At 40.3% G+C, this 16,712-nt stretch overlaps 1 gene segment (V, D, J or C); it reads left to right on the top strand.

The window, feature by feature from the left end:
* The first annotated feature begins 2,028 nt into the window (after positions 1-2,028).
* LOC137349031 (Ig heavy chain C region-like) lies at positions 2,029-15,861 on the top strand. The segment is given in 7 exon segments: positions 2,029-2,154; positions 2,283-2,615; positions 3,817-3,885; positions 12,244-12,540; positions 12,744-13,061; positions 14,668-14,976; positions 15,422-15,861. Coding segments are annotated over 7 exon segments (1,764 nt in total).
* The last annotated feature ends 851 nt before the right edge of the window (positions 15,862-16,712 follow it).

The following is a 16,712-nucleotide window of genomic DNA, read 5'->3' on the forward strand; positions in this document are numbered from 1 at the left end:
GAGGAATAGTCAATCAAGTAATGAGAATGTAAAACAGCATCTTTCAGTCCCATCTATCTATCCATCCGTCAATCCATTCAAAAGAACTTTCATAAATACATGCAGACATACAACAATATATTCATTCCTGCATCACTGCATCTGGTGCTCCATCCACACAAACAAGCATATTTATCTATTTCAGAATGTACCCTCTCTCTGAGGCCCTCTCTGTCTTTCTGCCTGTTTATCTATCTATCTATCTATCTATTACAATGTTATGATAGTCTGGAGAAATTCTCCAGTGGACTGTTGCTACTAACAGGGTGTCTGAGACACTGGATATATTTCCTTTTGTGAGATGGGAATAGTTCACATAGTTCCACAACCGAAAAAATAAAATTATCTCCAGCGTTGTTGCTGGGTAGATTTGCTTCTGAATCGGCCTCATTGACAATGTTCAGGGTCTGAAGTTGGCTTGCAGCCAGGCGGTTAGCAACGAGGAAACAGATCTTTGATTTACTGCACAGAATCCCAGATGCTTCCTGTAAATGGCATTGGGTGTTCGAGCCTCTCTGGCAGCAGTCGGCTGGGCTGCTGCCAAATACTGTGTGGGCCACATGAGCGTGAATATGAATGGACAAAGATGTGATTGAGGCATTTGAAAATTGAAATTTCCAGCAGCGCTCTTGCAAACAAAACATTTTACGTGGTACCGCATCTAAAGAATGATTTTTGGTAAATTCAGTGCTCAGATCATGATCAAATGGGAGCGCAAAATAATAAATGGACCCACACGACCATTAAATATAATTCTAGATATGTAGGACTATTTATTCTGTACTGCATGAAGTTCTAGAGAGAGATTTTAATGACCCCACAATCCGTATTGAGATATTGGGAATCGCAAAGTAAATAAATAAATTCGGTGGAATTACCTTGAACCCGCTGCATTTCCTTGAATTTTCTCACAGAGCTGTGAATCACATTCAAACTAAAGACTCCTTTATTACTGATAGCAGCTACACACTACAGTTTAATTTATGATTATTTGGATTGTTTAACAAGCCCTCTCATAGCCAGGCTACCAATGTGTGGTGAAATGTCCAGTTTATAATCCGTTTCCACAGTCGATAAAACGTTTATTCTTGTGATATTCTGTAGCATAGCTTTAATTCCTGATATACTGTGTTCCTGATACCAGTGGATGTTGCACTGTCGCTATTAAAGTTAGCTGCAATGATTTGGGAGTCGGGGGATAGATTTGCTGTTCGCCGGATCCGCTCTGATTCAGTAGATTCTCTTTTTCGAATAAGAATCTGATTTTTCGTGTCACTCCTTAATTATCAGGCAAGCGGACTTCTTTTACAGCCAATTTTCAAAGGGCTGGCTTCGAGTCACAGAGTCAGGTGCAATTCGAGAAATACAGAGGGAGAGAGGGAGAGAGATAGAGAGAAAGACAGAGAGAGAGAGAGAGAGAGAGAGATTTGTATAATATGAGGCTTCTCTACTCAATCTGGTCTTAAATCGTGTAACTACAGCCATTCACACTGCAAATAGAATCACTTTACTGATATCCCGCATTGAGTTGCATAAATTGATACCAATTCATATTATCGGGGATATTTTATTGGTATAGATTGAAGGGATTGATAGAGAGAGATGGATTAACACATACTAACAGTCACTTTAGACCTTGACAATGTAATTTATTCTTAGAGATTCACATGCCCTGTGAAGAGTTGAGAAAATAAAGAGATTTAATTCACAGTCCACAATGCAATTATTTATTACTGAACACATTCTCAACTGCAACATCTCCATTTACTAGCAAGTAACACATTGCATTCAAACCATACCGTCAAATAGCTATCCCTGGGTTGAGATAAAAAGTTCACATTAAATAATATCCCAGTGTAATGATATGAGTCCATTCTGTTGATGATGTGGAAGGTGGGACGTGGATCCAGTCACCGCCTCTATCAGGGAATCAATAGGCGGCGCCTGTAACCTCGCCCCCTTCTGCCGGCTATTTAAATGCCTGTCACTGGGACCGCAATACAACAGTCCGGGAGCCGGTTTGCTCAGTGAGTTCTTACCAGAACCATTTTCCCCGAATTACCAGAAGGATGAGGTCGGCGATTTCTCTCAGTCTGTTACTGGTTTTTTTGTCCCGTGAGTAGTTTTTATTGTCCGAGTCTCTCACTGTTACTGTCTCAGTGTTAGACTCTCTCAGGACTGTTACGGAGTCAGGAATCATTTCACCAGGATTAATCCTCGGGGTTTTTGATATTTTTTTACAGGTGTCCATTCGGATTATGTGTTGACTCAGCCAGAGGACAAGACTGGGAAACCCGGAGGCTCCCTGAGACTGACCTGCAAAACCAGCGGGTTCACTCTTAGCAGCGCTTACATGCACTGGGTCCGACAGGTTCCCGGGCAGGGGCTGGAATGGATAGTTTATTACTATAGTTCATCCAGCAATGCTTACGCGCCAGAGATTAAGGATCGATTTACTGCGTCCAAAGACACTTCAAACAACATCTTCGCTTTGGACATGAAGAACCTGAAGACCGAAGACACCGCCATCTATTACTGTGCCAGAGATCACAATGAGAAGAACCAGGGCTGGACCCGTACAATAACACATGGAGAGGGAATTCAACAACTTCCATCATAATCTAACGGTCAGTAATTGTATTAAATACAACATTAATGGCAGTGTTCAGAACCACCGCCTCTTACAGAACTAACACAGTGAAAATTCAATGGTACTAATCGAAGAAACTAACCGATGTTCAGATGAGTAATTTTGGCTGAGATGATTTTTAATGTTAACAGTGTCTGCAATTGCACACCTGGATAAGATGTTGGTTTTAATGTGACTGATACCTGGAGAGAGTTACTTGGAGCGGTGTTCACTTTCTATTGTATAGTGTAAACCTTTGGATATATTTTGAACTAGATCAGAAACGAATTTCTATTTGGAGTGAATATTGAGAGGCAATACTGAACAGAGAGTGACTGCAGTATTTGTGCGAGTTCGTGTCACTGTGGGTACAGCAGTGGGTCACGGTGCTATACAGAGTGAGTTCCTCATACAAAAACCCCAGACAGGGAGTTTGCTCAAAGCAGCGATCACTAAGAAGGGCAGATGGGCCGTAAAGAAAGAGGATGAAACAAAAATAATTGGGAATTATAATATAGATTTGTAAAAATGTATATAATTCTCCCGCTTTATGAATATTGACTGTCACGCTAAGTCAGCACAGATGCTTCAGAAGTATTCCAATCCCTTTTATAAATATAATGAGCTGTAGAAACTGAATTATCTCACTGATGTGCTCTTCGGGGAATCGGAATCATGTTTTTGAGAGCCCTGTGCAATTTAATCTCTGTATTTTACAGTTAACAGTCCACCGCAGTATTTGACACGGTGTGGTTCACTGTGATATACTGGGTGGCACAGCAGTTACTGTCTATACAAAAACTCCCTCAGCACTAATTGAAGAGTCTGGGTCAGTGCTCGCTTTTACAATCCAACTGTATATACAGTGATGTACTGTTTGTGTCCAGCACTGTCCTCCTAGCACGGTTTATTATGGATAAACTGATTAATTATTCATTCATCAGTTGGTGATTTCAATAATTGCTGATATGTTACTCTGTGAAATATAAAACATCAGGGAAATTTATAAAGAGTGAATAGAACCCATTAACACAGTTATAATTTTATGAAGAATCATCATGATTTTATTTTGCCTCTGGGGTGTGGATATTTAAAATAATGAAGGATTTCTCTCTATTCTGTGCAGAGCCAGTTATTGTGTGACCCAGCCCAGGGACTGTAACACAGTGACGAACTTGCTAACTGGGGACAAGGGACCATGGTGACGGTGACTGCAGGTAAGAAACATGCACTTATTCAATAACTATTTTATTTGTGACTTTATTTTTTATTTATGTTTATTTTAATGATACATTCATTCATTGAAATGTAGATTCGGTGGATTCAGTATTGAGATTTGTTGCAATGTTCTATGTGATTCTGCTGCAAAATGTTTAAAGAATTTAATGGTTTCTTTACAATCGGTGCTGTTGAGGGATTCAGCTACTGATTGATGTGATTTGATGTTTATTTGCTGATGAGGCTGTGTGTCTGGGCTACTTTAAATGTCTAACTGTTGTTAAACGTTTTGAAGTTTCTACCATGTTTAATCTCTGTGACATCTAGTTGCTGCAGTTTTTCTGATCTAATACAAGCAATATGTGTTTAAATACGTTTGCAATAAAATTGTATGCAGAAAGCTTCATTGGTCAAAAATAGCCTTACGATATTTTGATTTATTTTTATTTGTGGCAATTAAATTGCCATCTATCAATCTACTGCTCACGAATGCTCATTTGTAATGCAATAAATTTTGATGTGATTAAGATCGACATGAATAACAAATTTGAAGCTTTGCTCAGATTTATATTAATATAACCTCACTCATTATCATGCAGTGATAACAGACAATATTAATGAAATATGCTATGGTATTAATATCAATTTACTAAACATGCACTCTATACTGACAATTCTGCTGCCATGATTTTATATTTCTGGTAATTCAGAGACAGGCAGGCTGGGTGGATTCTGTATTGAGATTTTTTTACAATGTTGCATTTGATTCTGCTGAAATGTTTGTGGAATTCAGCTGCTGCTCCATGAAACATACTGAGGTGGGGTTCAGCCCCTCAGTGATGTGAGTTAGTGTTTATCTGCTGAGGAGAATCAGTCTCTATGTTCCAAAGTAAAATTTGTGAAACTGTTTGGCGTTTCTGCTTTGTTGAAGCTCGGTGACATGGAGCGGCTGCAGGTATTCTGATCAAATAGAAACATTCTACGTGTTTAAAACTGTTTGAAAGACGACTGTAGCCGGAAAACTGGCAGGTTTCAGAAATGAGAAAAAAAAACATTCAAAGATATTTCAAAACATTTTTTTAAAACTTAAGTGATAATTGCAGATTAAACTATAAAGCCGTGGTTTGCGACGCTCATTCAGAACGTGAAATGTTATTGCAATTACAAACTACAAAATTAGCAAGTTTGCAGATTGTAGAGTTAAGTTAATGTAATTCAAACAATTATAATGCGGCAATATCTCCTCATTTAAACCAAATAGACTTTAATATTAACATCGATTTATTATTCATTAATCGCCTTTCGCAATTCTGGTGTGCCATGCGCACAATTATCGTGACCAGAAAATTTCATGGGCTGGAGACAATTTTTAATTATGCTTGAAATTATTTCAATAAGAGGGCACTTATTCCAGCTCTCTGTTCATTTTGATGAGCGCTTTTGAATTAATTGCTATATTCCTGATTAAAACAGATGAATGACAGCTTGTATTTACTAATAACTTAAATAGGAGTTGGAAATTGCAGTTGGTCAGTGTAATATATCTGTCCAGTTATTACATTCTTTGCGTGCAGCCCAAACCATGTTCTTCCTTCAATGTCAATTGTTGTTGGATAGTGAGATAATTATCACTAATCTAATATTAACCATTTTCCCGAGACAAGAAGTCACTGGCAGTCAAAAAATTGTTCATATGGTTTTATTTAAATTGAAGAAACTTGCAGACTGTGTAAGGCGAGAGGCAGTGAAATAACACCTTGAAATTAAAGCAGATACAATTAATTACAAAGTTTAATGTGAGTTTTTAATTCACTAACAACTTCCTGTCACCCATAGCTGTGCTTCACACAGGATAGAATTATAGACAAAGAACAGATTATACCTGAGTTACGCTCAATTCTTATTAAATAATAAATTGATCAACAAAATCTCGGCTACATTTGCTCATGAAGTTTCAAATGTCGCAGATGATCTGGAAGAATTAGTCTCGTCCAATTTTACAGTGATCATTTTGGAGCTTCTTTTAATAAAAAACACAATATATTTAACAACTAATTTACAGGGATTGTGTGAATCACGGGAGTAAAATATAAAAACATTGTCTGATTAAACAGCGGCAGCACAGTTACTGATCGCAAACTGTCCAAATATTTTTAATTTTTTCTTTATATAGTTAAGATTTAGACAACATTTAAACAGGAGAGTACTGCTTTCACAAACAGGCGATGTTACAGCCCATCGACAGTTAGTGAGATGTGACCCCGGCCAGGCTATTTAAAATAGTCCACTCTTAAATCAACCATGTGAAATACTCGTTGAGAATAGACGGAGTTTCTGATATATCAACACATTCAGATACATGTTTAGAGGTTTGTGGATAGAAAGCAAGGCAGAAGTAGAAATTATTGTTCATTTTAAATTATTGAACTGTGATTCGACTAAAGTAAGTCATATATTTGTCAATATATCATCTATTAATATGACGTTTATTATTTAATATTGGTGAAGTGTCATAATAATTTAATTAAAACCCCAAGGTGCCAGGGAGAAACTGGTCTTGAATTAATATTGACGAATGTTTAAAATACAGTATAAAATCTGCATACATGAATATTAACCTAGAATATAATAGTGCCAATTCATTAAACATAAATGACATCCCACAACTGAGTAGTATACTTGCCAGGATTCCAATGAGTGCAAAATCTCAAGGGTCGGAGAGAATTTTGAATTATGTCAAAAAATAATTGAGAGAACAATACATTTCTTACACAGATGTTCTTAGCTCGATAAGGTGTCACCGCAGATTTTAATGAATTAACTTTGCGTATTGTTTCACTTATTTTTTTGGTAACTTTTAATTCTGAAAGTGTATCAAACCAGTGGGTAACCGGTTTGCAAGGTAAATGTCTCATGCTTTTCTGAATTCTTACTCTGTCACTGATTTCCAGTTACGGACATCAAATTTTCCTTAAGGCAAATTGTTTTGATGCACTGATTTTAAGGGAAACTATATCTTACATGTTTTTAAGATTGCAAACAGACAGGGAGAAACAGTTGGCGGTCGAAGGGAGCTTTTGAAATGAATATCATTTTAATTTCAAAGAGTTTATATACTTGGAGTGCTCACAATTTGACAATTGATCAATTAGAATCAAACAGCTTAACTGAAATTGACAGATTGAACAGATCTATCTACTGAAATGGTTGCACCGTTTGTGTCTGTTCTGTTTCTGTGCGCCTGCTCACTGTGTCGGGCTGAGGAGTTCCCCCAGCTAGTTGTAAACAGTCTGGTTCGCTCTACTGCATTTGAAGGAGTACAACTTAATCCATTTATTTAAGAAACTTGTACCGTTGAGAAACCTAAAAGTTTGACTTTAAGTTTGATGAGGTGCCTCAGCAATGAGATCAGTATTCCAGTCTGTGACAATCAGAAATAACAGTTCAGGGACACGACAGACAGACTGTAGAAGGAGTATTGGTCAGTTTGTCATCAGTAATGTACCTCCTTTGGGAGTGTTAGATTCGACAATGTAGAGGAAGCGTGACTGCATATTTAATCCATACTGTAACTGTGCTGGGACCGTTTGCATGTGGGAAGTGTGGAGGGAGGAATCACTCTGCATCTGTACCGCGGTGAACCTATACTGCATGTATTTGATGGGACAGCATAGAGGGAACTTGATTTTATATTAAACTAGTGCTATACCCGACCCAGAGTGACAGTGCAGTGTAGAGGTGGCTTTCCACAGACTATAACACTTGCAATGTCTGACCTTACAGCTCATGACAGCACCGTACAAGCGGGTCTTTACTCAATAGCTTAACTTTCCTGTACCTGACCTGAGAGTGTTTGCCCCGCAGTCTTCAAGCAACCTTAATCTGCATCTAACTCATAAGCTGTGAGTTCTCGACCCAGAGATATGAAAATAAATTATTCCATTGCCCAGTTGAAACAACGCACATAAATTGATTTGAATATTCGTTCATTGCCATTTTTATAATGAATGAATAATAATTAAAATGTTAAATATTAGATAATCATTGAATGAGATTGACCTGATTTTGAGCGCACTTTCAGAACAAACAGTTTCAGGAAGTGGCTGCAACGATCCAGAGAGCGGCGTCTGTTCTGATCTGATGGGAGGTTGGAAGTTCTTTTGGCGATTTAAGCTGAGAAAATCGAGACTCCCGCTCCCAATAACCATCATGATAATCTCATGTTTGAAGCCAGTATTTCGTGCAAGTATTTTCAAAAGGTAACAGGCAGTGATAAACTCTGGTGAGATGCAGTTATTGGACTGGGTCACAGCAGAAGGCACAAAGCCACTGAAGTAAGCTTTTGTGAAACTTTTGAAGTGATAGAGTTAGTCTGTAATCAACACCAATCACAATAAGCATTAAGTCTCCGACAGTATCTGATTGACTTATTTGTATTAAATCCCTCAGATCCTCTTATTTTTAAAAATCCCGTTTCATTATAACAAACTATAAAAATATATGTCACAGAAATGTTCAAATTTATGAAGCCTTTCCTCCCATTAAATTGCGAAGAACTTATTCTACTGAGCCGGGTAGATCAAATAAGCTTAGAGCATGCAATGTGACTATTCGGCCTGTCATGCCTGTGTTGGCTCTCAAGAGCTCTCCAATTTAATTGTACAAGCCAGCGTTTTCCTCATAACCATGCAAATTCGTCCCATTCGAGGACATGTCCAGTTGCCTTGTGCACTCCAGATGCGCCTGCAGAGAGCCTGCACGAACACGATGGACCGAATGGCCTTTTTTGGTGCTGTAACCAGTCTATAGTTATATGAAAACACTCTCTGTCTGGAAAGAAACCTCCTTCCGCAACCAACACCCGCCCACGTTCCATTTTTTTTTTGCCAATTATTTGTTTGGTTGCTGACCCATTTGCCAGAGGAAACAGTTTCTCCCTATATGCTATATTAAAACATCCCATAATTTTGAATATACCTATTCGGTAACCATCTAAGGAGAACAATTCGGCTTGTATAATCTCTCTGCATAACTGAACTCCCTCATTTCTGATATCATCCTGGTAAACTCCCTCTACACTCCCACCAACAACCTTACTAAAGTGTGATGGCCAGAAATGTGCAAAAAATACTCCAGCCTAATCAGTGATTTGTAAAACTTTAACATGACTTCCATGTTTTTTTGTATTCGATACTTCATTTTACAGGACCAAGTATTCCATTCGCTTTCGTAAGGGCCTTCAAAACATTGTGAATATGCACCTCAGATCCCTGTACTTTTATACCCCTTCAAAATAGTACCATTAATATTACGTTAACTTTGCATGTTATTCTTCAAGAAGTGCAACACTTCACATTGAACCGAATTAAATTGCATTTGCTATGTCCCTGAACATTTCACCAGTCTGTCGATGTCATCCTGAACTCTGTTACTATCCTGCTCATTATTTGCTTTGTCTCATCCTCGAACTTCGAAATTCTACTTCCCATCCCCAAGTCCACGTCATTATATTTATGAAAAAAAGAAGCAATGACCATACGACCGACCCAAGGGCGATCACAATACTTTATTGTTTCCAGTAAGAAAAGCATTGGTTCACCATTACTCTATGCTTCTTTTAAAAAACTATAGAACAGTCGAAAATTAAGGCACAGAAGGAGGCCATTCAGCTCGTCGGGCCTGTGCTGGCTGAAAAAACCAGCCGCCCAATCTAATCCCACCTTCCAGCACCTGGTCCATAGCCTTGCCGGTTAGAGCATTTCAGGCACATGTCCAGGTACATTTTAAAAGAATTGAGGGTTTTTTCCTCCACCACCGTTCCTGGCAGTGAATTCCAGACACCCACCAGCCCTGGGTGAAAATGTTTTTCCTCATGTTCCCTCTAATCCTTCTACCAATCAGCTTAAATCTGTGTCCCCTGGTAATTGACCTCTCGGCTATGGGAAACAGGTCCTTCCTGTCTACTCTATCTAGGCTCCTCATAATTTTGCACACCTCAATTAGGTCACCCTTCAGCATCATCTGTTCGTAGGCAAATAACCCTAGCCTATCCAATCTTTCCTGATAGCTGCAACTTTCGAGCCCTGTCAACATTTTTGTAAATCTCTTCTGTACTCTCTCCAGAGCAATTCTGTCCTTTCTGTAATGTGGTGACCAGAACTGTGTGCAATACTCCAACTTGGCCTAACCAGCATTTTATACAGTTCCAGCATTACATCCCTGCTTTTGAATTCTATATCTCGGCCAATAAAGGAAAGCACTCATATGCCTTCTTCACCATTCTATCTATCTGTCCTGCCACCTTCAGGGACCTGTGGACATGCATTCCAAGGTCTCTCACTTCTTCAGTCCCTCTCAATATCCTATCATTTATTGTGTATTCCCTCGCTTTATTTATCCTCCCCAAATGCATTACCTCACACATATTTGGATTGGATTCCATTTGCCACTTTTCCGCCCACTCAACCAAACCATTGCTATCATTCTGGAGTCTATGGCTATCCTCTTCACTATTGACTACATGGCCAATTTTTGTGTCATTTGCAGATTTCCCAATCATGCCTCCCACATTTAAGTCCAATCATTAATATATCCCACAAATAGCAAGAGACCTATACCTTAGCAGGTTACCGCCATCCCTTTAATCCATGCGCTTCTATTTTCTGAACGTTCTCTTATGTGTTCTATTCTCTAATGTCATTTTAAAGCCCATATGTCCAATCTTTGCGCCACCAACATCGACAATTTCTCGGTGACCGAGCTTTCAATATCTAACCAATAAGCCTCAGGTGTTTGAATTGCTCACATAAGCCAGAAGTGAGAGTTGACCATGTCAGCAATAACATTGCAGGAACTTTTGTTCTTCCTTGCATGGAGCCTACTGATATTCACTCGATGTCTAATGTGTAAGTGGTGGCAATATCGGATATTTATAGCGGAAACCTGTCCTGATGTGCACATTATGGTCGGTGCAAGAAGCAACAACAGCGACTCTAACACAATCAGCAAAACCAGTTCTCACTGGTGAGAGGTGGAAAGATACTTTGGAAAATTAAATGGACCATTTAAAGAACATTGTTCCAGATGTCCGATTTAGGAATCAAATTTAATTCGGATTATTAAGTTATTTGGAGGGAGAAGCAAACTCGGGAGAGATCCATTCAGTAGAATAATATAGAACACAAATCACAATCCTCTCGCACTGAGAAGGAAAGTGATAGCCAAGAATCAATTCCGAGTCATCTAAAATTTTAATTCCAGAAACTCGGTTGTGTAAAAATTCTCCTTTGAAATCTGTGCACTAAATAATTCAGCCCATAATTTAAAGAAGAATTCAACTATTTATTGGAAAAGTTCTTTATTGTCATGGGGACATAGAAGATTAAAATGAAGTCTGGTAGAGGTGTTTTGAAGAATGAATGGTTTTATACTGAAATTCCAAAACCAATTTGCCCAGATCAGTGTACTGGGCTGCAGAGGGCACTGATTTAAAATGAGCGTCAAAAGAATGAAGAAAGAGGGTATGAATCTACTTTTCTACACAGGGGGTTGCTAGGATCTGGGATGTCCGATCAGAAAGAGGGCTGTAAACAGAATCAAAAATAGCTGGATAAAATGGAACTTTTGAAAAGAAGATTTGGAATTGGAAGGTCAGCGGGATCGCTGGAGTGATCTTTCACAGGCTTGATGGACCGAATGGCCTCCTTCTCTGCAATCATTTTTATTATTTTATAATCCTGGATCATTAACATGCCAGGATTTGTTGTTGATTTTTATGGGAAAATAATGGAATTACTGTGCCTGGTGGTCAAGTTTTGAATTTTAAGATCATTTTATTGGCACGCATTGTGATGGCACGTGTTAAGAGTCGTCGCTATTTGAGGCAGGGGGTGCGGGGTGGGGGTGGGGGTGGGGGTGGGGGGGGGTAGGGGTTGGAGGGGTGGGAGAACCCAGCAGTATATTTGCAGAAAGCAAATTTCCAAAAACTGCAATTAATAAATGCTGAGTGTTTTATTTTTTGACAAAGTGCTGTTGGTTTAGAAATAAATACTGGCCGATAAAGCAGGGCAACACCTCTTCCAGTTTAATCCAATGAAAGGTACTTTATTGAGATGACTTCAAAATGCTCTTACTTTTGTAATGTGACAGCCCCTGTCAGACAGGTGTGTTCCTGACCAGGAGACCGACAGGTGATGATCACCAAATGATGGAACTGATAGAAGCTCAAATGGGGATGAAGGTTTTAATCGAAAAATAGTGGAATCAGTTTCTAGCTAGAGTCAAATTCCCAGTTGTCTGGTTACTTAATAATCATGAATCACAGAGTCTAACTTGTTCAATCTGCCATTCTTTCGCAGCGACACCGTCTCCCGCAATACTTTACGGCCTGTGCTCCTGTGAACAAACCAACACCGACGGCTCCTTGGCCTACGGCTGTTTGGCGATGGACTACAGCCCCGAAATCACCAGCATTACCTGGAAGAAAGATAAAGAGCCGATCACCACTGGATTGAAGATTTACCCGTCAGTGCTGAACAAGAAGGGAACCTACACCCGGAGCAGCCAGCTAACCATCACCGAGTCAGAGGTGGGAAGCAGCAAAATCTACTGCGAGGTTCGACGCGGAGAGTCGCTTTGGATCAAGGAAATTCTAGGTTAGTGTTGTGGAAACTGTGAAAAACAGAAAAGCGTGAATAGAGCTTTTGCTATATCACATTTAGAGCATTGTGCAAAGTTGTGATCCCTGGAAACCCCAGTTAGTGTCTACTTGACAGCAAAGAACCTGTTAAAATATAGGTCCAGTTTTCATCAGTTATTAATTTCTTCTAAAAAAATGTCTAATATGTTTTTCTTCAAGATTGCAAAGGTGACATCGTCCCTCCAACGGTTATCCTCACCCAGAGTTCCAGTGAAGAAATCACAAGCAGCAGATTTGCAACTGTCTTGTGTTCAATCATCGATTTCCATCCAGAGTCAATAACCGTGAGTTGGTTGAAGGATGGGCAACCCATGGATTCGGGCTTCGTCACCTCTCCCACCTGTGAGGTGAATGGGAACTTCTCGGCGACCAGTCGGCTGACAGTCCCCGCTGGGGAATGGTTCAGCAACACGGTTTATACCTGCCAGGTCGCCCATCAAGAGGTCACCCAAAGCCGAAACATCACCGGATCTCAGGGTAAGAGACACAAACCGAGGAAGCTTCGGACCATTCTATGCTCCGATGATAATCTAATTCAACAATTTATTGGAATTAGTACAAAGTACAGATTAATTTTCCAATTCGTCATCATGAGGTTTTTTGGTTCATTCCGCTGTGAGTGCTGAATTAGGATTGCTCACAGTTCAACATGTCATCACTTCACCAAAGAATGGTTCTTTCTGCTTTGATGTCATTTTGTGAGTGAGGTGGCCTTGATCTCAGGTTTATCATGAGTTGGCTGATCCTATTCGGAGCGGCAATTGGTGTCTGGAACCCTTTACTAGTCACACCACCGGATCAAGTGCCAGAAAGAGCATCTTCCCTATTTCGAAAACTGTGTTGAATTCTGAACTCATGAGCTCAGGAAGAATATATTGGCCTTGGGAGTAGTGCAACACAATTAGACTGGAATGATAGCGGGGCTAAACGGGTTAAATTAAGAGGACAGGTTTCACAGATGAAACTGCTATCACTTTGAGTATAGTACGTTAAAGCGTGAGCTAGTTGAGGTGTTTAAGATGTTTATTGGAATTGATGGAGTAGATGGAGGAAAATATTTCCTCTGGTGAGCAGTCCAGAGCAAAGGGGCATAACTTCCAAATTAGACCAAGTTCATTCCGGGATGATATCAGGAAATCTATTCACACAGTGGGGAGCGGAAATCTGGAATTATCTCCCTCAACTCTCTCTAGAAGTCGGGCATCAATGAAAAATTTTCATGTTGAGATTGATGGATTGAAGTTAGACAAGAGTAGAAAGGGTTACATATCGGGAGACGGTATTAAGATACAGATCAGCAATTGTCTAATTGAATGGCGAAACAAGCTCGAGGGGCTGTTTCTATTACTGCCCTCTGGTCAGATCGCCATCTGACTCCAGACTGACACATGAGGAGTTGTCACTCGTGACAGATATCAGCAAACTGCCTGACACCGTTATTGAAAATTATTCTCCACCACTAAAAGACTCCTTGAAACTGCATTTTCCCGACCTTTCACCCTTCCTCCGCTTGGTTCCTCCTTAATTTCATCTCCTCAAATGTCGTGACAAAGCGCCAGAAAATTAACTTTGTTTCCTGTTGGACCTAAAATTCAGAATTTCATTTGACACTCGTTTTGAGCCAGTGTGAATTCTATATAGCTCGTGTCCCTGGGTAACAGAGCCATTATAATCAGCGGAGATGTGATCCGGTGCAAGGATCGATAGATGGGAGGAAATGCGAACATACGAATTCGGAGCAGGAGCAGACCACTCGGCCCCTCGAGCTTGCTCCCGCAGGGATTTCGGGAAGAACGTTATTCAGTGTGTAACACAATTTCTCCGGCACTTATTCGATTTTTAGGCCGGGTACTTGCTTCATAGCCCATTACAGACTTCGTTGGGTGCAAGTACACCGTATATGTTAAGGCATCTCCCGGATGCTTTTTCATGTTGTTTTCCTTCCAATAAACAATATTATTTAAAGAACAGCTTGAGGTTGATATCTCGAAATCGATTTATTTTCATATAGACAGTGAAGGCTAAATATTGGTGTCTGATTCTGAATATGAATCTTTGTTTGACTTTCATTTCTGTTTTACAGTTCCTTGCTCAATCGGTGATCCAGTAATTAAACTACTGCCACCATCAATAGAACAGGTCTTACTGGAGGCGACGGTGACCTTAACCTGCGTCGTGTCTAATGCTCCTTATGGAGTCAACGTGTCCTGGACACAAGAAAAGAAGCCTTTGAAATCAGAGATTGCCGTCCAACCCGGAGAGGATTCCGACAGCGTGATCAGCACCGTAAACATCTCGACACAAGCCTGGCTGAGTGGGGCTGAGTTCTACTGTGTGGTGAGCCATCAGGACCTGCCGACTCCTCTCAGAGCATCTATCCATAAGGAAGAAGGTGAGCGGTGAGATTGAAGCAATAAGGGAGAGGTTGTGCTTATTTCCAGTGTTTGTACAAGGGGCAATTCGTCCTATTAAATGGTTGAATGGATTATTCTGATAATTGAATTGTAATTCACTAATGGGCCTCTCCAGAACCATAGATGATGCATTTAAGGGGAAGCTAGATAGGTAGATGATGGAGAAAGGAATAGAAGGAGATGAAGTGTGGTGGGAGGAGGTTCGTGTGCAGCTTAAACACCAGCACAGGCTAATTGGGCCGAAAGGCCTTTTCCTGTGCTGTAAATTCTATGTAATATTCCAGAATAATCCTTTATGTTCTCAGCGAGAAGGATTGCATCCGCCTCAGCTCAGGGCTGGAAAGCAGGACATGCCCCAAAGGAGAAAGGAAAACCTTTCTGGAATTCTCCAGTTTATTGACACTTATTTTAAATTTTCTGCAGTTAAAGATCTGCGGGAACCGTTCGTGTCCGTCCTCCTGCCCCCGGCAGAAGATGTCTCCGCTCAGAGGTTCCTCTCCCTCACCTGCTTAGTGAGAGGTTTCTCTCCCCGAGAGATCTTCATCAAGTGGACCGTCAATGACAAGTCGGTGAATCCCGGTAACTACAAGAACACCGAGGTGATGGCAGAGAACGACAATAGGTCCTTCTTCATCTACAGCCTGTTATCCATTGCAGCGGAGGAGTGGGCCAGCGGCGCTTCTTACTCCTGTGTGGTGGGACATGAAGCGATCCCCTTGAAGATCATCAACAGAACAGTTAATAAATCCAGCGGTAAACCGAGTTTTGTGAACATTTCCCTTGCACTGTTGGACACTGTCAATTCATGTCAATGAGAATCTCACGATTGCATTTCAATTCTTAAATAAAAACCAATAAAGAACTTTTCGTCCAATCGCGATTTAAATGCACAACCGCTCAATTAATTTTGCTTCCCACATTTTCTAGGGTAGGTCTATTCATCTAAAGTAGGATTTGTGCAGGTCTCGGGCGCACGTCTTCTAAAACCAGGGCTCCCAGCTCAGATACAACACAGGATCGCGACAGAGGAAAGCTGATTCATTACAGGATTCCGTAGAGTAACTTCGACAATGTTCCTCCCATTGGGACGAAAGCTAAGATTTTCCATTTTCTAACAAACAAAAACAGCACAGTTAGATCTCGGTGTGCCTGCTTTTGTGTTGTCCATCCCTTCAGAATCGGGGTCAGTTTTAAGTTGCAGCACACGAAGCACTGGGAACTGAAGTGAGGGCACCAGACGAATACCAACAATATCCAAAATCACCCAATACATAGAGGGGAAAAGATAGTTCATCAACTCACTGTACCACCGCTTCCTAAACAGAGAGAGCAAAAGGGCAATTGTTAATCCACTGTAACTCCACTTCTGGAATAGAGAGAGGGCAAAGGCAATTGTGAACCGTCTGTGCACCTCCCCCCAATTCCTCCAACAGATAAAGGAGCAAGGGCATTTTTTAACCCATTAGATTCCAATTCCCCAACAGAGAGATTGGAAGACAATTGCTCTCTGTTATATGGTCTCAGCTGCCATCAGTAAAAATTCAGCTTCTAGTTCTCTGTGCGAATGTTTTAAATTTTCGACATGGGATTCATATTGTGAAGTATGCAACATAATATCTTTCAACTTTTCCCTGTTAATCTTATTCGAACAGATTGAATTCTAATTGTCCAAATCTATCTGTTTTTTCACGCTTGTGTTCCTGATGTTTCTGAG

This window comes from Heterodontus francisci, chromosome 34 (assembly GCF_036365525.1).
Source record: "Heterodontus francisci isolate sHetFra1 chromosome 34, sHetFra1.hap1, whole genome shotgun sequence".
NCBI classification, from domain to species: Eukaryota; Metazoa; Chordata; class Chondrichthyes; order Heterodontiformes; family Heterodontidae; genus Heterodontus; species Heterodontus francisci.